We start from the raw sequence: 23,283 nt of genomic DNA, 5'->3' as shown, positions 1-23,283 counted from the left end.
ATCCGGGCTGCCTGAGCAGGAACTTCCCCGGCCCACAGGGCTGCAACGACCTTTGCTTTCTCCGGCCTGTGCTGGTTGGGGAACCGTCCACATCTTTCCACCTCTCCACGGGGCTCCATCTCTGCAGCAGCTGCATGGCTTTTCCTGTGCTGGTGGGAGAACCGTCCACGTCCTCCCACCCCTCCACGGGGGTCCAGCTCTCCGGCAGCTGCTCCTCCTGGTCTTCCTCAGACTGGGTGTTCACACACACAAACTGCTCCACCGTCCTTCGGAGAGCTTTGACCGGCACCATATCCTGCCGACTACGCCATGTGTCATGCTGGGGACCCTGCTCGCTGCGCCATTTGTCGTGCAGGGAGGCCTGCGGGGTCTCTGCTCCCGCTCCCCATACAAGAACGCAGGACATGGTGAGGCCAAAAAGGAACACACAAGGAGCCATAGGTAGGGGAGTCATACCACTATATTCTCTCTGGCGGCACTATACTCTCACTGGAGGCTGGATTCACACTGTCCGCAAACCGCCATCCATGCTTGCCAGCCCAGCCGCCATCTTCTTGCTAGCCCCCATTCTTCTCTTTCTCTTCTCTCCTCTCTCCCTCCTCTCCGTAGCCACAGCAGTTATATTAGTGGCCAATGGCTCACTGGTTACAGCTGACGGCCAACTAGCCACAGCTGATGGCCATGCAATCACAGTTGGCCATTTACTACCTGAGCCAGCACCTGTCTATGTGAGGCCGAGAGCCTGGAAACTACTCTCTGGGGCTCCGCCCCCACACCTAGTTTTTCAGAGTTGTGTGTTTTGACTCAAAGAAGAGACATCCGTGACTATAGGAAGAACTCCACTTCTCTGTTTTAGAAATCACATCAAAACTATTAATAAATAATCATCAAAAGTCCAAAGTAAACATACAGCCTTTTGTATATTGAAATAATTTAGTCGTTTTCATTTGGGCGGTAAGTGCTAAAGGTGAAGATTGTCACGTTGAAAGATTCATTTGAGAATGTCCTTACACAGAGGTTACTTTCCATTTAGGAAAGTTTACAAATGTCCTTGTTTTACACGAGCTCCTACTTTGTCATGTTAGACTTTAATGAATGACTTACTGCCAGAAATTCCAGGCCATTATATTATACTTTATGAAAGTATATTTTATATTTCTTCTGGAGCACAGGAAGAAAAATAACTTCTATTTAAGGGATTCTAAATGTGATCTTAATGTTTATCATGAAGAGAACATTGCAGTCTGCAATTTGGAGCTGCAATTTGGACCTGGAATTATGCATTTTAAGAATTACATTAATGTAAAAAATCTTATATTAAATTAGTTCCTTAATGGTTTAACATCTGTAATCTTTGTCTTGAATTCTCAACTCTAAGTACTTAATATTCTCCACTGCCAGAATCTGAATTTTTAAATGACTTTGAAATTATAAAAATATTTTATGGTTATTGTGAAAAACAAAGAAAAGGTAAAGAATATAACAAAAATATACCCATAATTTCACAGCTGAGAGATAACTTCTGTATCCATTTGAATATTTGTCTTTTAAAAAAAAAAAGATTCAAAAAGGGTGTGTGTGTTTAATATACTTGAGACATATCTATATATTTATGTTTCCTAATATCTGTTTTCCTCACTTTTTCATTATATCTTAAGCATTTCCCATATCATTAAATATCCTTTAAAAACAGACTTTAATGACCTGAATGCCTCCTTATGTGGCTTCTTTTGAAACTTCTTATGCTCTAATAATGTCCTCTAACAAAAGAAATTTATTAAAAATTTGTGGAATTTTATTAAAATTGTAGTTATTTAGTAGTCATAACTAGTCCATGAATTTATGAACTATTGACTATGACAAATAAAAGGTAAATAAATTAGGCTTCTGTTTATTAGTCTATTTAGGAAGTCATTTACTTTTTAGGTCATGTAATGGATTTTGTCTTGGTCTGAAGTACTAGGACATAGGACTTTGGTAAATCCAGTTCTCTCACTTCTAATAGCCTGTATTTGTGACTGTTAGGCTGTGGGTGGTATTAAAGACGAGTTAAGAGCATGAATTGGTATTATATTTTTACAACTTAGTAGCTGTGTGACTTTGGACAAATTACTACTTACTGCACTTCCTTGTCAAGATGAAAGACTAAGAGATAATAGAGTACATAGCACAGTTCTGGCCTATGGGGGGTATTGATTATTCTTGTGGTTTATTTTATTTTATTTTTTTCATTGCCATTGTGAGATCTTTGGTTATTGAGCAGAACAAAGGTGACTAGCCTTAGTCGAGTTTGAAAAGCATCAGAACTTTTCCCTACCCATTCAAAGTAGCCTGCCATGGGGAAGAAAGCAAATAACCCATTTTAATTTGGGGCCAGCAGGAAGCATCTTTGTTCTGTCCCATTGAGAAGCTTAGTCTCACAGAGAACTTCAGACTCTGCAATGAGGCAACTACATGTATGCATTTAAAAAGTTCACTGCTGTGTCTACAGTACCTGAGAGTCCCACAGAACTGACTTATCGCTTTCTTCTCATTATTCAAAGGCTAGATAGTTTTTATACACATGCCAGTCTTGTTCTAATCAACAATTATGGATGGTAATAATAATGGCTTCCATTTACTGAGTGTTGGCTGTGTGACAGCTAAGAGCTTTTCATGCATTATCTCCTGTAGTCCTCATGGCTACTCTGTGAGACTGTTACTATCACCCCTATTTTATAGATGAGGAAACTAAGATCTATTGAGATTCAGTGTTACCTCATAAGAATTTCAACGCTGGTCTGACTCCAGATTTTGAGCCTTTAGCTTTACTAATAGCCCTACTGCCTTTGTTTCATAATTACTGCGTAACCTCATTCATTTGTTCACTCTACATTTGTTGAGCTCCTACTGTGTGCTGGCACTGTTCTGAGTGCTGGGTTCTAGCATGCAGACAAAAGTCCCTGCCCTCTTCAAGCTCACTTTCTAATATATTAAGTTACTTGTGTTCATTTCCCTCCTAGGATACGTGTCCCTGTGTGGCAGTGACTGTGGCTTACTCCTCTTGAGTCTTAGGGACAGAACTGAAATTTTATTCAAGGCTCAGAATAATCCCTGGGCTTATAAAACAATTGTTTCTACAAAAATATTGGAAGTTAGGGCGTGCGTCAACATATTCATCAGGCTATTTGTGTATTTTAGCACTGGCTTTTAGCCCTTCCAGACTCCTCGATTGGAGATGTTCTTACTGGTACTTTAAGAAGTATTCGGAGGTTTCTTATTGTTCACGATAATGTTACTTTTTGATGTCTTGATTTCTTTGACTTCCTTAAATAAAGGTGGGTGGAGCAGCACAAAAATCCTCTTTCTTTAGAATACACCAAAATACATCAGAAAAAAACTAATACAAAAAGCTTAGTTACTTTATAGAATAAATGACAGTATTCTGATATCATTGAAAAAATGCGTGATATAGAAGGGAAGTCCAGCTGTGAGAGGAAAAAGTGATACCTTTTTTTTTCCTGTGATATCAAGAATATTAAATTCTTTTCTACAAATGAATTATTGTTTTAAAGAAGATGTCATAAAGTGTTTGTGTTGAATTTCACTTATTAGCCATGTAGAAGCTGAAAATAATTTTAAATATTCTTGGGTGCAGGCTACCATGTTATAGTCTTCACTTAGGAAATCATCAGTAAATACTGTAAAGAATATGGTATTGCAATAAAGCAGTTGCTTTATATTTGCATTGGAAATGCAGTTAAACCTTTTAGGTCCCATAAGAAGCAAATGGCTGATAATATTTTTCTTTTTTTAAAGAGTCATTTATCCAAGAGGGAAGATCATTGGCAAACCAGCTGGCTATTCATTTTAGATTTTAACGTTGCTTCTCCTTTTAATGCTGGGCTCTCTGATAACCAGTGCAAACTCCATGAATATCTTTCATTTCTCTAGAAGGAGGTGTGGATTTGCAAGGCTACCAGCTGGATATGCAAATACTACCTGACGGCCCAAAGAGTGATGTGGACTTTTCAGAGATTCTTAATGCAATACAAGAAAGTAAGTTTCACTCAAATTTTAAATTCACCGTGAAAGGAGAAACTATTATAATACTTGGGAGGGGTACCAAAACTAGAAATCTTGGATGCCAAGCTTTAAAAAAATACAATGATGTCTTAAAAAAAAAGATACCAGTTAAAATAATTTTGAGACCAGAAAAGATGGTTAGTGAAATGTGGGTTTAATTTGTGAAACTGAACCACATAATTTTGGGGTCTTTGAAGAAGCCTGATGGAAAACTGTAGTGAAATTATAAATTATGTAAATTTAATATGCGATAATATTTACTAAATTAGTAGGTATTATAATTTTTTAGATTACTTGATTGATCATAATGAAAGAAAAATCTTTACAAAATCAGAATATTTTTCCTTTGTTCAAATGTAAATAGTAGGAAGTAAGTGTTGATAAATAAGCCGAAATCAGGAGTTTATTCTCCAAAAACGGGTATTTGGAATAATCAATGATGGGCTGTGATTTACAAGTGAACCCCTCTTCCTAAGCATTTTGATTAATCAAGGTTTACTCTTCTTATACTACTGTATTTGTGTTTTCTAGTTTTCACCAAGGCTTTTATCATAATCAATACATTTACTCAAGTTGCAGATTAAGCATTAAGGATGGGTAGCACAGTATCACATACTAAGCCACTTACATTTGTGTTTTGTTATCAGAGCTCTAATTCTAGATAATGATGCTCCTCTTTTAATATTGAATAGTATTATGTAATGTTGCATTTGAAGGGTTGGATCTGAAGAACATTGCATAAAGAACCACTGCAGTGTTTTTGCTATGTTTAATTTTGTGACATTGCACTTTCCTATGAATTTTTTAACGAGCAATTTTAAGCATTCTTATAATAGTGATCCCCTTGTATCATTATACTTCCCTCTTGACCTTATGAGATAATTAATATCTCCACTTCATAGGTAGGACAACTAGGGTGGGAGAAGTTAAGTACCAAGATAATATGATAAATAGTGGAAACCAGATTAAAATGGGGGGGTCTCCTACCCTTCATTTAATTCCTTTATGAATGTGCTCAGTATAGGGTTTATATACACTGAGGTGAGAGATTCTAAAATTGAAGAAGGTGAGGCTTATTCTGAGAGAACTATTTTTAATGAAGAATATAAAAGGACCAGCTATTTGTTCTGGTTGGGCAATCCCTTCAGATTAGTTTAATGAATAGAAGAGAAAAAAATTTCCCCAGGAGAATAAAAATCAAGTTAATAGACATTGGAGAGAAAATAACTTTTCATGATAAGTTATAAAATTATGTAATTACTTCATTTGATTTGAAAGATGATAGATTATACAGTGTTGATAGGATTTTTAAAAAAATTTAGTAAATGATAAAAGTTGGCTTCTGCCATATGCAAGTACAGGAAATGAACTTAAATTCTTTTAGAGCTAAGTGAACTTATATCATAATGAACGAGATGTTCATGAAACTATTTTTATAGTAATTGTTGTTTGCATAGCTTAGTAAAGACACATTTGTTGTTGTTTTTTTAATTAAAGTTTATTGGGGTAATAATAGTTAGCAAAGTTGCATAGGTTTCAAGTGTACAATTAGGTAATACATCATCTATAGATCACATTTTGTGTTCACCACCCAGAGTCAGTTCTCCTTCCATCATCATATATTTGATCCCTTTTACCTTCATCTACCAACCCCCTCCCCCCTTACCCTCTGGTAATAGTTTTTCTTTTCTTGACTCCCCAGCATATGCAGATCTAGACTGTGGGACTCTTGAATGGTGTTCATACCCAGCAGACACTGTTGTGTTATAGTCCATTAGGTTCAAATGAGGCAAGAGCAAAGAACAGAGTGTTTGAAATGAGAACTCGGGGGTTGGAGGATTATTGGATAGTTGTTATCCGATAGTCTGACCTTTTTGCTTGCACATGTGCCTACATAATCAGAATAGCTGTTCCTCCCTCGGTGGTACTCTGTGGTTCTGTGGCTGGGGAGACTGAGTCATTTCTCAGGGACATCAAGTGAGTCACCTTGAATCCAGTTTCTTGAGCCCTGATTTCCAATTTTATTTTATTTTATTTTATTTTTAATCTGTATGCTCATGCTGTTTCAAAGGAGAAGATGAGAGAGAGGGGCTGACATACATTAAACTAGTAATCTTATCTGGCCACTCTGCGGTTCACCTTTTTACCTATATTATTAATATTTTCTTTAGTGTTAAATTCTCTTTGCCTTAATTTCCACATTTGTAAGAGAGAGAGAGTTGCAGTAAATCTGTGTAAATTTAGTGTTGTGCTTGGCACATGGTAAGTGCTGTCCTAAGTGTTGGCTGCCACCGTGCCTCTGTACGGCAAATTGTATCATCTCCACTTAAAACAAAGAAACAAAAGCTTGAAGAAGTCAAATAACCCAGTCTAATGGCTAGTAAGTAGGAGGTTTAGCATGTGAACCCAGGCTTGTCTGAACCCAAAGCTCATGTTCCTTGCAGAGAAAGGAAAATTATATGGTCAGTGGACTTTGAGGACATTTGATACCGAACACCACTGACTTCATTTCAGGTTGTGAAAAGGTAACCAAGGTTATGGAGCAAAGCTTGAATTAGGTACACAGTTCTCTAAATATCACATCATTCCTAGGATCTGCCTTGTTATATGTTAGGTTGGGACAAAAGTAGTTGCGGATTTTGCAATTGTTAACCTTTTAAACTACAATTCCTTTTGCACCAACCTAACAGAAATAATGGAGGTGCCTGTCCTTTCTTTGGAATGGAGTGTTAAGTAGTCAGAGAAGGTCTTCCTAAGAAACATGCTGTCCCAGGAACAAGGTAATGATGTTGGCCCCACTGCAGAGCATCCTCTGGGCACCCCATGCCATCATGGATGCTGTGTCTAACAAACAGCATTGCTGAGCCAGGAAATGTCAATGGAATTATTATTTTTTTTTAATGACCACATATATTTTTTAAATCTTGGGACTTTTTTTGTTTGTTTTTTTTTCAAAGGGATACTTTGACTGTCCAAGTATTTCAAGTAAACTTTCCATGACAGGAAAAAATGTGCCAATCTGTATCATTGAGGACTGTAGTTTTCTTACCCCAGTGTTTTGGGGATATGTTAACATAACCATTTAATAGTTACCATAATACACTGTTTTTTTCCCCAAATACATTTTTACATATACTCGCAATATTGAAAATAGATAACTGAACTGTTTGGAGTAGGGAGGGGTAGAAGGTGTAGGGCTTTGCCCACTCAGTTTTTCCTTTGCCCTCTCCATGGCCTCTGGAGTTCCCAAAAGGATTCTGGGGTTCCAGGGAACATACTTTAAAAACTACTGGCCTATTGAAAAGGAATAAACCCAGCTAAGTAAGGATTTATGTCCTTTCCAAGTACTTTATTTATTTTGAGTGTTCTAAAGTAGTCCCTCTTCTTTTTTTTTTTTTTTTTTTTTTCCCTTATTGGTAAACTAGGCAGTCTCTGCCTTAGGGATGTTACCAGATTCATTTGAAGAGTAATGAACATCTAGGGAGTGCCGGGCTTGCTAGTATTATCCTATAAATGCTAAGTACTGTTTGGTTTTTAAAATCCTAGCCTAAGGTGCTCAAAGCTGTGCCGAATCTGTGTCTTTCTCTGAATGTTTGAAAACATTTAATTTGACGCATTTTTTTAAATTTTAAAAAGTGTCAGACCTGTAGTGCTATAGATGTAGAATCTAGCTGTATTCAGATAAATGTTGTTAGAACTGTGACAAGATAATTGTTTGGTGGTTAAATGACTTCCTGTTCTCGAAAGCCTCACGCGATTAAAGAACAGTAGAATGCTTTCCAACAACAACAACAAAAACAACAACAACAATAAAGAAGCCAGCTAGAAATAGCATGGATTTGAGAGACAGAATGGGGTTAGAATTCATCTCTGTCACTTCCTAGCTGTGTGGCCATACTTAGCATCTCTGGACCTGGCTTCTTTCTCATAATACCTGTCCCATAAGGTGTTCTGAGGATGAAAGGAGAAACCAGACCTAACAATTCTTAACGCACAGTGGGCTCTCAATAAACTGTAGTCTATTCTTACTTCCTTCTAATTTAGCATCTGAGCCTAAGAGAGAAACCGGTTCTTTTGAATAATCTCACTAAGATAATTAAAATAGGGAAAGATAACAATTGATATACTCTTACAAATAACTTTTAAATGGACACTGAGTACCTCCTATTTGCTAGCCCCTGTGTCAATTTTGGAGCTCCCTTGAGCCTTCACCTGAATGGGACCCAAGACGTAGAGGTGAACTTGTTATAAAACAGCCAGGTAAGGTGTTCAGGTGGAGATGTAAATAATTTTTTTTTTTTTGGCATTCTAAATTATTCTTGAAGGTCTCCTTTTTTTTTTTTTTTTCATTTTCTAATGAGGCTTTGAGGTCAATATGCAATACCTTCAGAATTCTGAGTATCAGATGTAATAATGTAGAACTCAGGACAAAAATAGTATAATGAACTGGCACTCTGGAGAACAAATATAGATACTGAGATTATGCTGCTCAGCTCTCTCATGTCTTCAGTGCCCTATAATTTCATTTTATTTTCTCTGCATCAGAAAAATACTGAGATTAAAGCGCTTCTTTCCTGTAATACCAAGGTGGAGTTGTTCTGCTGCATTTGGAAAATAGAGAATTAACGAAAAGAGCAGTGAGTCAAACTATTTGATTTTTTTTTGTATTTGTTCCTTATTTTCTTTTAGACAATTTCTGAAAAATACTTACTTTTTTTCTTTCATTGCCTTTATAACATTGATTCCTTGATTTTATCCTCTTCTCTGGAAGTAGGAGGCTTCCAACTCCTGTCTTGGTTATGTTAATGTCTCGAGCACCTAAACTAAATGTTGGTTCAGTGAACAAATGGCAGAAGAGAATTTGTTTGCTCGTTTATTTGTTTATTTGTTTGAGCCCTTGCAGTATATTTGTGGTCTTTCTCTAGAGCATGAATGATGATGTTCACTGAAGGAATCATTGAAATGAATGCAAATATTTGATAAGTAGATTCAGTACTATGCAGTAGATTTGCCTTCTCATCACATAAAGAATGTCAGGACCTGCCTGTTTCCTGGCCCTCTGACTTCTCTGCAATAGTGTAGGGAGCCATCCCTTAGAAATCTCTTTGCTGTGCTGAGTTTGGTGATTTACTCAGACTCTGTAGCTGTTAGTTTCTTGACCTTTGTTCAGTTGTTATAAGTGAGCTCCTGCTGTTTTTCCCCCCAGGTCGTTTTAGGCTGAATGCCTGCTTTTCTTTGCAAAAGAAAATCATTTGGGTATCTCTCTTGCTTTTCCAAATGCATGGTCTCAATCTTATGGTAGCTGCCTGGTTCTGTTCATACAGCCCTTCCTGAGTCTGCATGCAATGCAGGTCCATTATTTGGGTTGCACAGGAATTTCTGCATTCTTTCTCCCTCTGGTCATTCTTTTCTTTTCTTTTCTTTTTTTACATTTACATTTTTAACAAAATTAGTTTCAGTTGCACAAAACAATGCAATAGCCAGAATTTCACCCCCCCCACAAAGTGGCAACCCTCCTCCCCCAACCTACTGCCCCCCTGACATCGTACATATCTATTACAATTCCATTGACTCTATTTCCTATGCTGAACTGTATATGCCATGACTATATACATATATATTCAATTATAGTTGGCATATAATATTATTCAGCTTCAGCTTCATGTGTACAGTGCAGTGGTCAGGCTAGATGGGAGGGGAGTGGTGATGAGGGAAAAGGGGAGGGGATTAGAAAGCACAGATTTGTAACTATGATACAATATTGCCTCTGGTCATTCTTAATGACTCCTAAGAACATTTTGTCTTATTTTCTTATTTATGAAATTAATAGCAGAATTGTTTTAGGCAGATGCTTATCAAACATACTTTCACTTGAGAAAAAAAGTACGTGAGAGGTCATGGGATCCATTAACAAAGTTACCTTGTTTGGACGTAGAGTATATTCCTGCCCACACATAGAGAGGCCCCGCTCCCATCTCCGCTGGAAAGTGAGCTCTATGAGGACGGGGCCCATGTCTGTCGTGTTCATTACTTGAGCCCCAGTTCCTAGCCCAGCATAGTGTCTGGCCATGGTAGGCACATGATAAATATGTGTTGAATAAATAGATGTTTAATAATTGGTTAACTTCAGAAGTTGGTGATTATTTTCTGTTTAAAGAAAATATACATGATAAATGTCTAACTATTACATTGTTTTGTGCACCTGAAACTAATTTAAAAAATGTTAAGAAAAAGGAAAAAGAAAATATAGAGTCATGGAATGTAAAGTACAGCATAGGGAATATAGTCAGTAGTATTTTGATAGCTATGGACGGTGTCTGACAGGTAGTAGACTTGGTCGGGCTATCACTTTGTGAGGAGTGTAAACGTCTAATCATTATGCTGTTTTGTACACCTGTAACTAGTAAAGAAAGCACATGATGTAAGTGTTCATCGAAGGATATTGTACTTCATTTATAAAATTTACCTCAGAGTGAAAGCTCATAGATCAGTAACAATGGTGAAATATTGATGAAGGGCACATATTTCTTCTGTCTGTGGAGAGTTTCTATGTTCAACAGTCTTCTTTCTGAGGATTCCTGACAGTTCAGCATTTCTAATCACTGTGAAATATCTTGAGAGGCCGGCAGGTGATAATGGTGCCTTCCTAGCTAAAATGTATTCTCTGAAAATCAGATTGCCATCCCGTACTGATTTCTCTCTTTCTCTCTCTTTTTAATTTATTGGGGTGACAAATTTCTCTTGAGCATTCAGGAATCCCAGACAGCAATTCTGCTGGGCAAAAGTAAGGGGAAGAAAGGGCTTCTCTCCCTTTTCCCACGTTATCTGGTTCCTCTCGAATCAAATAGTTGGGCGTTTAATGTAGAGCAGAATTTCTCAACCTTAGTGCTGTTTACATTTTGGGCTGGATAACTCGGTGTTGTAAAGGCTGTTCTGCGCATTGTAGGATGTTTAGCAGCATCCCTGGCCTCTACCCACTAGATACTATTAGCACTGCCCCTGAAAATCAAAAATGTCTCCAGACAATGCCAGAGGTCTCCAGGGTTACAGTTTGGTCCCAGTTGAGAACACAAGAAAGTGATCCTGGCAGAAGACGATCTGGTGGTGGTCTGTCCATAGCAAAAGCATAGGGGCAGTTCTCATGGAGTGTCTGTCTTCTCATCTGAGCCAGTTACCTAGACATGAACGTCAATGTCCTCTTTAGCTTCCCCCTTTAACCCACATCTCATGCCAATCCATCCTCCATAGCAACAATTACAACTTATAAATGCCCCTCTGCCTTCTTGTATTAATAAGGCTAGACTGCTAACTTAAGGTCCCTGAGTCTAATCGACAAACCGACATTGCTTGCAGATCTGCTCTGTGTCAGCCACCCTGCTAATATGTAATTCATCTCATATAATCCTTTCAGCCACCCTAAGAGAGAACTTTCCTTCTATATCTGTTTCACCAGTGAGGAAATGGGTGCACAGATTCACACAGCTAAGCATTTGGAGTAGTAAGCAGGTCTTCTTACTTTGTTAACATCATACTTTGTCCAGTTGTTCAAATCTAGCCAATTTAATTACTATCTACTTGAAAATGTAATCAGTATCTACTTGACACTGTGGAGCTCCTGGCTTGTGAATAAGAATCAAGTTAGGAGAAATGTATGTGCAAGGTCCTAGAGCCATAGAATGTTGGAGAAAAGGAGGCTCTCAGACGTCATGGCGCCGTGACTGCCTTGAGGTCATCACTCTGTCGTTCAACAGATATGTGTTGAGGGCTTCCTCCATGCTAGGACCTCTGTACACCAGTCAAGACAGACAAGGTTCCTGCCTGGTGAGAACTTATATTCTAACAGAGTAAATATCCAGTACACAAGTGAACAGAGAAACACAATGAACAATACAGAGCTTGATAAGGGCTGTGAAAGATTAGTGAGCAGCAAGAGGAGTTGGAGAATAATTGGGTGAGGGGGAGCTTCTTGACATAGAGTGGTCAGGGAGGTTGTCTGAATTTACTGAACATACAGCACTTCATCCCCAAAATATTAGAACCAATCCTTGAGTGCCTGGTGCACAGTGGGGGCTCCTAAACCTTAGTTGGATGAAAGGACCATGATGTTTTTACTTTGTAGCCTCCGAGTTTCAAAACCTATAGTAAGTATATTAGTTTTATTTTGCTGCTGTAACAAACTACCACAAATTGAGTCACGTAAAGCAACACAATTTATTATCTTACACTTCTGGAGGTCAGAAGTCATCAAGGTGTTAGCGAGACTCCCTCTGGAGGTTCTAGGGAGAATCGACTTCCTTGCCTTTTCTATCTTCTAGAGGCCTCCCGCACTCCTCGTCTGGTGGCCCTATCCTCCTTTTCCAAAGCCAGCAGCATAGCATATTCCAGTCTCTCTTTGATTCTGGCTCTCCTGCCTCCCTTGTAATTACATTGGCCCACTCAGATGATCTTGAATAATCTCCCCATTGTCAAAGTTTTGACTTAATCACATCTACAAAATCCCTTTCGCCATATAAGCTAACGTATTTACATGTTCCAGGAAGAGGTCCCCTCTGGGAGCCATGATTCAGCCTATCACAGTAAGCAATAAAGGTTAATTTTATTCCCACGCCTGCTTTATTTTACAGATGAAACACTTGAAGTTAAATGAATTGCCTAAAATCACACACTTGGATATAGCTTTAAGATCCTGGTTGCCTCATCTAAATATGTTCTCTCCTGTCTCTGTATATCCAGACTGTTCTTTTCTTTATAGCACTCACCTCACTTTCCATTTCTTTGATTATTTGTTTTGTTTACTTATTACCACAAGGGCAGGAAGACATAGCACTTTTATTCACCAAGGTATGGCCATCACACAGCTCTGTATGTGACACATGGTGTGCATGCCTCTAAAGGTTTTTTGAATGAAAGAATGAGTAGTCTTTCATATGCTTGGGTAAATAGAACCCAGTCTCCTGTGAATTATTCTGTGTATTGGCTTCTGACAGGTTAAACATACCTAGCCTTTTAAAGCATCAAAGGAAAAAGTGAACTTCAGTGTTCGTCCATAATTCTAGTTGATAAAGACGGGACCTGTACCTGGCATTAACGTTTGTCATCCACTAGTGTTCAACTTGACCTTCTGGTATGCTGCAAGGCACTGTGAATTTGAACATGGTATTCTGTATTTGGAACTCTGATGTACAGTGCTTTATGTATTGACATGTTGGCATCAGCAGTCTTTTGAGAGAGCCCTGAGTGGCTCACTTCATGATTTCAATTCATGATGAGAGGAGAAGAAAGACAAAAAGTCTGACTGCATGCTTTATTCCTGCATTGGGTTTTCTTTATTAGGCTCTAAGTAACAAAGGAGGAGTAAAATCACAGTTCTTAGTGAACCACACAAGTGGCACATGTATGGGTTTACTTAACAAGTTGTGTGGCACTTAAATGAAAAAAAAAATTAAAAAGTATAGGTCGTCTCCAACACAGAGAATGAGTTCTTAGAAGTCATAAATGATAGTGCCTTATGCTAAACAATTAAGTGAATGAAAGCTAAGCACAACACCTCCTGTTATCATGGAATGCAAATTATGTTTATGTTATGAAGGTACTTTACTTTGCATTGCATTGTCCTTAATCTCACCTAATAAAGACACTGTTTGGTCAGGCATGTTATATATCTGGCATCCTTTTCTCTTAGGAAATAAATACCTGTCATTCAAGGTGTTACTGAAACAATGAAAAAAATATGAAGCCAAAGGGAGATGTATTCTTTTTCAGTGTAGCGTTTAAGATCGCAAATCCTTAATCCCACTTGTAATGTATTTACTTTTGTTCTAGTGGCCAAGGATGTCAATATTCTTTTTGATGAATTAGAAGCTGTCAACAGTCCTTGCAAAGATGATGATTCTCTCCTTCACCCTGGAAATCTGACCAGTACTTCCGATGATGCCAGCAGATTGGAAGCAGGGGGAGAGGTAAGAGTGTGATTTCTTAGAAAAACACAATTTTTTATTTATTTTTTATTTTTTAGTCTTATGTAAACTGACATTTATTTGCTTTTTATTTGGTAACTTAGCAACCAAATCCATTAATGTGACTCATAGTTAAACATGTTTTTTTCTTTTTTTTAAGTTTAGATGCATTTAATAAAATGATTTAATAAAGTAGATAACAACATAGTAATAATACAAATTAAAAAATATCCAGTCTGCATAATAATGTCTATTGTTAACATATTTGGTGTTCAGTAAAAATCTACTGAATAAATATTACATTTAATTTTTGTCTTCAATTTGTACTCTATTAAGCATTTCTATCCTATTCTTCTTTTTTTCAAATGGATAGCCAATTGTTAGTTTTATTTGTGCTCATTTAAATTCAATGATATTTCCTGTGTGTTTTTTTTGACATTCAAAATTTATATTAGTTTTAGGTGTACAGCATAGTCATTAGACATTTATATAATTTACAAACGATTCCCCTGATTAGTCTAATACCCACTGGGCACTATATATAGTTTTTACAATATTATTGACTATATTCCCAAGGCTGTACTTTACATTCCCCTGACTATTTTGTAACTACCAATTTGTACCTCTTAATTCCTTTACCTTTTTCGCTCAGCTCCAACCCCTCTCCCTTTTGGCAACCATCAGTTCTTTCTCTTTATGAGTCCGTTTTATTGTTCATTTATCTTGTTCTTTAGATTTCACATACTCATGTAAATGAGATCACATGGTATTTCTCAGTCTGACTTATTTCACTTACATAATAGCCTCTAGATCTATCCATGTTGTTGCAAATGGTAAGATTTCATTCTTTTTTATGGTCGAGTAATATTCCATTTTATACATGTACCACATCTTCTTTATCCAGTTGTCTATTGATGGACACTTAGGTTGCTTCCATACCTTGGCTATTGTAAATAATGCTGCAATGAACATAAAGATGCACATACCTTTTCGAATTAGTGTTTTAGATTTCTTTGGATAAATACACAGTAGTGGAATTGCTGGGTCATATGGTAGTTCTATTTTTAATTTTTTGAGGAACCTCCATACTGAAAAACACAAATCTTGATCCAGGCAGAACCTGTAAAGCATATTTCAACGGACCGTTTAATGTAATCATATCATTGAACTGTAGGTTCCTAGAAAACAAGGGGGCAGGTCTTACATTCCTGATAGCCCCATGGTCTTGTATACTTCAGGGGTCCCAACTCTACGTAGGCTCAAAACAAACTGTCAGAGGTCCATGCACTTCCCATCTTATACCTAAAGACATTCTGTTTATATAAAGGAAGATTCTTAAAACAACCTGTTATTTTAAGATAATTGACATTCTTGGTGTTAGTAGCTACCGTGTTTCCCCGAAAATAAGACCTAGCAGGACCATCAGCTCTAATGCATCTTTTGGAGCAAAAATTAATATGAGACCCGGTTATTTTATGTTATATTATATTATATTATATTATATTATATTATACCCAGTGTTATATTAAAATAAGACCAGATCTTATATTAATTTTTGCTCCAAAAGATGCATTAGAGCTGATGGTTCAGCTAGGTCTTATTTTTGGGGAAACACGGTAGTATAAAGTAAGCTTTACAAGGATGGAGTTCCTTGTATAAATCCCCCAGCACCTAGAACAGTGACACAGAATGGATCAGCCCTTAGTAGACGGTGTTGTTTCAAGCATCTCTGAGTTCCATTTGCCTCTGTAATCTGGAAACTCATTGTAATTGTAAATAGACCTATCTGCTCATTTTGGGAAAAGAACTATTTTGTTAGCGGCATTCACTTTTGCTTAGGTGGTGTCTCAGTGGAGTTTAATATCTCCTTTGTATATGCACTGGGTATAGGTGATAGGAACACAAAATAAGAGTCATTTATTTACTGCATATTCCTAATGTTTTTACTATTCCAGAGCCAGTTAGCCATTGAAAGGATGACATATTAGAACAGGTTTTCTTCTCCTAAGCTTCCCAGATCTCTCCCTACAAACACCATACACTACTGTCCATGTTATTTTGTCATCCATTCACACAGATATTATGAATGCCATGATGTGATATAAATGAGAGGTCTTGAAAGGTACCTCAAAAAGCAACTAGTCTCATCCCCTTAACTTACAGATGAGGAAACAGCCTCAGGAGGGTCAGGGCTTTGCTAACCCTCCTCCTGATGCCTTAGCTGAAGCCTTGCAGGCAGGTGCTCGTGTGCTACATAAATAGGATAGTTCCCTGGCTTGGCCAATAGTTGTTACGACAGTGTTTACTTGGGTAGACTTCTGAGTACCTCTGAACGCCAAAGGCAAAAAATAGCCGGTGAGAATGGGTCATCAATTGTAGATGTCTACACTGAGTATGGGACAAGGGTATTTCCATGCCTTCTGGCTGAAATGTTCCTTCCAGATGAGGCTGCATGCACAGCACTTATGTGCAAGAATATGGATTCTAGCAATGGCCTTGGTGGGCTGGCATGTTGGCCTTCTCCATACTAATATTTGGAAACTGATGTATACTGTCGCCTGGAGAAAAAATAGCTTCCCCATTTCTACTTGCTAGTTTACAGACATGTTTTTGAAATCTGTCAGCCTGGCAGCCCATACGTGGCGTCTTTCAGGGCTGTACGTGATTACAGCAAGCCCATGGAGCCTGGATGGAAATTACAACTACTGTTTTTGGTATTTAACTTGTATATATGTAATAACTGCAAAATAATATTTTCAATTTATATGTCAGTTCTGAAGCATAATAAGGAATGAACACTTTGAACCACCATCTATCTTATTAGCTAGGATGGTATTTTTCTTTTTTGCAAGAAAAAAATATTTTTTTATTTGTTTCAGGTGTATAAAACAACATAGTGGGTAGACATTTATATAACTCACAAAGTGATAATCCCAATAAGTCTTTTACAAGGGATTTTTCAAATTAGGGTCGCAACCTAATTGTAGGTTACCAACTCCATTGTTTTTTAATGGAATGGAAAATTAACATTAGTGTGTATGCAAGTAGAAAGGGTAAGTATTAGTGTATAAAACTTGTCTCAGATATTTTGTGTGTGTTTACATATGTACACAAATAACACAAAGTAAAATGTTTTTCTCATTGTGGGCAAAATATTTAAGAAACATTGAACTAGAATATTTCTAAAACCATCAAAGCTACTTGCAGTCCTATCCCCCTAGCCTACCAATCTTCCTGAATTTTTGTGTTTGTTTGTTCTTATTCTAAAAATAGTTTTACCACATACACCAGTAGCTTTAACAACTTCTTTTTAGATTTATTTTATTTAGTGCTTTACAAAAAGTAATATCATGTAGTGTGACTTACTTTTTTCTGTAATGTTGTTATTAAGATTTATGTTTATAATTAGAGGCAACTATAATTCATTCATTTTCATTGCTGTATAATACTCCGCTGTGTGACTATTCTACAATTTATCTGTCTGTTCATGGGTATTTGAATTCTCATTTTTTTGTTTTCTACTCTTACGAACAATGCCGCTATGAATACTCATATACATGTCTCCAAGTTGCTTTATCTGAAATTTCTCTATGATTGTATTTTATGCAAATGTTCAATTTTATAAAATAATGCCAGTGTGTTTTCCAGAGAAAGTATATCAATTGTCACTCTCATCTGTAGAATATTAGGATTCTCAGTTGCTCCACATCCCTGCCAAGCATTTGGTAATGTTGGGTATCCTAAGTTTTACCCAATTGACTCAATGCTTTTTCCAGTTTTTATTTTGTTTCCTCTTGTTTACATTTTTCATTAATAAAAGTGTGATTTTGGTAAAGCACAAGAAAAATTGCATTTAGTTTGAATTGTTCTTTAAAAAATATTCACCTAAGGCTTAGTTTTAGTTAAACTGGTCCCTTTCTCTTTATATGCAGATAGTGCGGGAAAAAAACAAATCAAATGGACTTTACTTCAGAGATGGAAAGTGTCGAATTGACTATATTCTTGTGTACAGAAAATCCAACCCCCAGACTGAAAAGAGAGAAGTATTTGAAAGAAATATTAGAGCAGAAGGATTACAAATGGAGAAAGAGGTAAATAGTTTGCTTGGATTAGAAATATACATATACATCTATTCATATCAAGAGACAATTTGAAAAATAAGCCATTAGTCATTATGTTAACTGAGTGTTTTATTTGGTTAGAATTTGCCAGTCCTCAGTGTTTGGGGAATATTCCAGCAGTTAGACTTCTGCAGCACAGTTTGCCTTGAGAGCATTTTAATACCAAGTGATTTCATGAAAATCAAAATACTCTATTCCAATTGAATACATTGTTTCAAAGTGTTACAATTTACCTGACTTCCTTCACCTGTTGCTTCTCTGTGTGAATGGAACATGCTAGTCTCATGGATTAAAGAAAACTGGATAAAACGCAGTCACCTCACGCTAGAGGCTCTTTTTACATTTCAGGAAACATAATGAGCTCGGGCATCTTCATACACCAGAAGAGACTGTCTGACTTGGCCCCAAACAGCTGAAACTCACACAATGATTTCAGTTTTAAGAAACTTTCAGGTTGCTTTTATCATGTTCCCAAACTCCAGGGTTACCTTACCAGTATTTGCTCTCCTCCTTCCCTCTTTCCTCTCTGTATGGAGCGTTTTAAGGAAAAGTTTAGTAAGGAAAGTGCAAGAGGTCCAGCCAGGTCTCTGATAATAAAACAAAGTGAGATTATTGTGTACCCAGAATTACTGTGTGTGTTTATAGAACTTGGCCCTGGTAGGTGGATTATGTAACTCAGCTCAGATTTTCCTTAAATATTGTGCAAAGATTCTGGAGCTTTTCATAGTCAATAAGAACAATTTAGCAGTGAAAATCTTTTGCTTCTAATTCTGCTCCTTAAGGCTGAGGGACTAGCTCTTTGAAATCAGACATCCAGGTTTCTCTTTGTATGGTGCAGAATGCATGCTGATCTTGGAACACGTCAGATAAGTGGGAGTTTTCCAGATCTGTTAGACTGATCTCAACTCTTGAGGATTTATAAAACAAGCTGTATTTTTCTAGAATGTCTAAAAAGAGAATTAGAAAAATGGTGAGATGAGCCTGGCCTTAAGGGAATAGGTTCTCATTCTCAGGAAAGTGGAACTAGATTACTCCAAAGACTGTCTCAGTTGGACGTTCCTCTAGAGAAACAAACAAAATTAAATACGTTGTTGTTTTCCACTTTGGTGGGGTTCCAGAAAATCTTTCCTATACTCATTGAACATGTCTTTGATAAATCTTGTTTTTTAAGTTCTTGCTGAGGCAACTGTATACTCTCTTTTCTCAACATTAATGGCACATGAACATTTTTATCTTTCAAAACCATTCCTTCCTCTTTTATTCTTATTCCTAAGTTTCAGAATTTTTCTATACAGAAATCAAAGCACTGTATTGTCACATGATCTTAAATAATGTCAGTCCTTTCTCTGATCCATTCTGTCTCTGTCAAATTTTGAATCCCATCAAAACTAGGTACCTTTATTCAATTAATTGAATATTGATATTTAATGCTTCATCACTATTTTCTCCATATCTGGGGCTGCTTCTACAGAGGTCTTTTCAATGTCATTTCATGACTTATTAGTTAAAACTCAAAAAGCCTAATACTTTATCAAATAATACACATTACTAAAGAGATAACAAATCTCTCAGGTGTCTCCTAAGATATCTAGACTACAGTACTCATCTACTAGAATTTGAGCAGGTAGCTGAGGAAGATTATTCTGCCTTTTGTCATACAGTTGTGCTGACCATGGTTTGCTTTTATGTATTTTGGTTGTATACGAGATAATTTTGTTTGGTTATAACTCTTAAATTTTTTTAATAGCTAGGTATTTATTTTAATATATATGAGGAAAAAATTAGCAATTGGAAAAAGGGTGATGTCACCATATGGCAAAACTTCATAAAAATTTATCTAAGCATCTCTCCCTCCCCTTGCTTTCAACTGTTCTTTTCTGGGTGGCAGCTCTCCTACTTCTCCTTGATCCCACAATCTTCTATCCACTACTGATATCTAGGCTTGCCTCTTTCTGGAACCTTCTTCATGAGTAGCCTTTCCCCTTGCGTGGCTCCCGACTTTCACTGCCGCCCACACCCTTTGCGTAAGTGGCACGGTGGGCTGTAACGCAGCCTCTGAGCTCTGCTGTTCATCCTTAGGGCCCCAGCCAGCTCAGCAAGAAGAGGGGCCTCTGCAGGTTCTTCCCTGCTTAGAAAGCAGCAGGAAATTATAGGTAAATTAATTTTCCCTGCCACAAACAATTAAAATCAAATGTTCCTTGGTTGAACAATAAACTTCTATCAACATGGTGTTATTAGATTTAGAACCCATCAGGAGCACTTTTATGTAAATCAAGTGTTTTATAAACAGCTGCAATAAAGAGACAACCATTGTAATAGCTATTTCAGCTTCCAGAAGTTGCTTGAACCTGTTCTACATAAAACACAGAACTTAGTTCATTTCAAGGTGGGAAAAGAAAGAAGAAAACCCAGAAAGCTTACTATGAATCTATATACATCCGAGGTGATTAACACTAAGTACATTTTGTGAATTACTAGTATCTCCATCATTAGCTGTGTGTCATGATGTCCAAAAATTATGGAAAACATGTTTTACACGTCTTAGAGGTTTATGCTTCTAAATGGCTAAAGACAGACTCTCTAGTTGAACAGTTTAATAGTAAGAGTCTTATCTCTTTAACATTGAATATCAGGAAACACAACTAAGAGAATCTTTAATTTATGATAAAAGTGAGCACATAGTCAAATTTAATCTTTCTTAAAACCTTTGCCCCAGCCTGATTAGTCAGCAGTTAAGTGCTTGCTTTGGCACCCTAGGTCTTTAATATTCTTTAAGTCAAGTAGCCCAGAGAAAACAAAAGCACAGCAAAATTCCCAAATAAAGTATTAGTTCCCAGTGATTTAGTGCCAATTTAAAGAGATCCCTTTCCTAAAGGTACACTCATATATATGAATTCACATTTTCTATTTTAGATTATTTTTTTATTTTTAGTTTTATGACCATTATTGACACTTTGGTACCTATTTTGAAATCATTATCATCAATAAGAAGTGTATGTTTTCCTTTGTATAAGTAGTCAAATCACGGATGACTTTTGAATTATTTAGAATGTATGAATTGCAGTTGTATTAATGAAGTACTCTTCCTCTAGAGAATCGTGCAGAACCTGGGAGGAAACCCATAACATTACCGTCATTGCAAGATAACTATAATTAGATAAATTATATCCTTTTGATAATCGTTAATTCATTCAACAGGTATTTATTGCACACTCATTCTATGCCAGGTGCTGCTTTAAGCACTAAGAATTCAACAATGAATAGCACAGGTAAAAACTCCTCCCTGTTAGAATTTAGGTACAAAGTAAATAAGTAAATATATAAATAAGTAAATATATAAATATATCCATATTTGTATATTTACTTATATATATTTTCTTATATATATTTACATATACATATGCATCTATATATCTATATCTATATAAAATATCAATAATTGCTAAGGAGAAGAAAGTGCAGAACGAAGTATTGGGAGAGACTTGCAATTTTATAAAAGTTGGCAAAGGTGGGCCTTTCTTCCAGGGAGAGAGAGCAGCAAGTGCAAAGGCCCTGCGGTATATTCATGGAAAAGTGAGGTCAGTATGAAAGAAGTTGACTGAGCAAGGTGAGAAGAGTGAGACATACACCAGAGAGGCAGTGAAAGCCAGTTGACATCAGGCCTTAACAGTTACTGGGGAACTTTAATTTTTCTCTGAGTGAAGGGGAAGACCTTGGACAGCTTTGAGCAGAGGCATGATGAGATCTCGTTTCTATTTGATTAGGGTCACTCTGGTTGTCTGATGATATTAAACTATGGGAAGGGGGAGGTGGCAAGGGCAGAAGCAAGGATCCAGGAAACAGATGATGGTGGCTTGGTTAAGAGCACAGCAGAGGAGATGTTGAGAAGAGTATAAAGCAGAGCTTTAGGGAATTGCAGACAGTACACAGACAGCTTGAATGAGTTATGTGAGAGAAAAGAGTCATAGGCTATTCATGGGTCATATGCTATTTCAAGAGGTGAAAGAAAGAAGTTGCCTTTGTTTATCTTCTCTTGATGGCAAGTAATACATTGATTTTCCAGTTATGACTCTGATACAAAAGTCCTTTGTAAAATAATTATTTTTAAAAGTAAATTAAGGAAATAGAGGAAATGAAAATATTTTGGGTGATATCCAAATTTGGCAACATTTGAGAAGGTGGCACAAACATGATAACAGTCTTACGTGGCTAGTGGTTATGGCGGGCAGACCCTAAAGTCTGTGATGCCCGCTTTCTAGTTTTCACACCGCAGTATAATTCCATGCCCTTGAGTGTAGGCAGGACTGTGACTTGCTTTTTTAAGCAATAGAATATGGCAAATATAGGGGAATGTCACTTCTCTGATTATGTCATGGTACAGAAGATCCCATCTCAGCCGGCTGACATTAGACTCTCCTTTATGTATTGCTAATGTCCTTTCATGTGAGACAGACGTGAAGCTGGCCCTGTACAAAGATTGGGTGGCCTGTAGAAGCTGAGAGTTGCCCCCAGCTGACAACCAGCAAGAAAAGGGGACCTCCCTCCTATAGTCACAAGGAAATGAATTCTGCCAGCAACTGAGGGTTCTTGGAAGCTGGTCTTTGCTGAGTCAAGCCTCTGATGAGACTGCAGGTTTAACCAAGCCCTGTGTGATAGCCTGGGGACAGCCTGAGCAGAGGACCCAGCCAAGCTGTGCCTGGATCCTGACCTGCAGAAACTATGAGCTCATAAATGTGTGTTGTTTTAAGACTCTAAGTTTGTGGTAATCTGTTACGCAGCAATAGGAAACTAATACAATGGTGAAGGGTCTGGGGTCAGATATTCTGAGTGCTCACTCGTTTCCACCATTAAAAGCTGTGTGCTCTTGAGAAAGCTAGTTCATCAGCAAAATGAGGCTAATGATGAGATCTATTTCATGGCTTATTCAATAATTAAATAATCCATATTAAGTGCTTATCTCTGTACCTGTCATATTGTAAGCAGTTAATAAATCTTTATTATCACCATTATAGTTATATCAGCTAAACACAGTGTATTAACACTTTTACTTTTAAAACAGCTTTTCAGGGCAAACTTTTTAGGAAAATGTTCTTAGAGTTTACAAATCACTTAAAATGTAATCATTAGGAATAGCAACATCA

General features: G+C 37.1%; 1 protein-coding gene across 4 annotated transcripts in view; it reads left to right on the top strand.

Moving 5' to 3' along the window:
- The window catches only part of ANO4 (anoctamin 4), a 359,351-nt gene that overhangs the window by 182,635 nt on the left and 153,433 nt on the right, over positions 1–23,283 (top strand). For 2 of the 4 annotated variants that reach the window (XM_019732194.3, XM_074326212.2), the window contains 3 exons: positions 3,934–4,038; positions 13,888–14,024; positions 17,954–18,112. In XM_019732194.3, coding sequence (XP_019587753.2) covers positions 3,934–4,038; positions 13,888–14,024; positions 17,954–18,112 — 401 coding nt within the window. The remainder of the gene's footprint in view (positions 1–3,933; positions 4,039–13,887; positions 14,025–17,953; positions 18,113–23,283) is intronic. The other 2 variants (XM_019732195.3, XM_074326210.2) reach the window with 1 other exon arrangement.

The sequence above is a fragment of the Rhinolophus sinicus genome, chromosome 1 (assembly GCF_057876585.1).
Source record: "Rhinolophus sinicus isolate RSI-liver-muscle chromosome 1, RSI-T2T, whole genome shotgun sequence".
In the NCBI taxonomy this organism is placed as follows: domain Eukaryota; kingdom Metazoa; phylum Chordata; class Mammalia; order Chiroptera; family Rhinolophidae; genus Rhinolophus; species Rhinolophus sinicus.
This window is presented reverse-complemented; position numbering and strand designations above follow the sequence as displayed.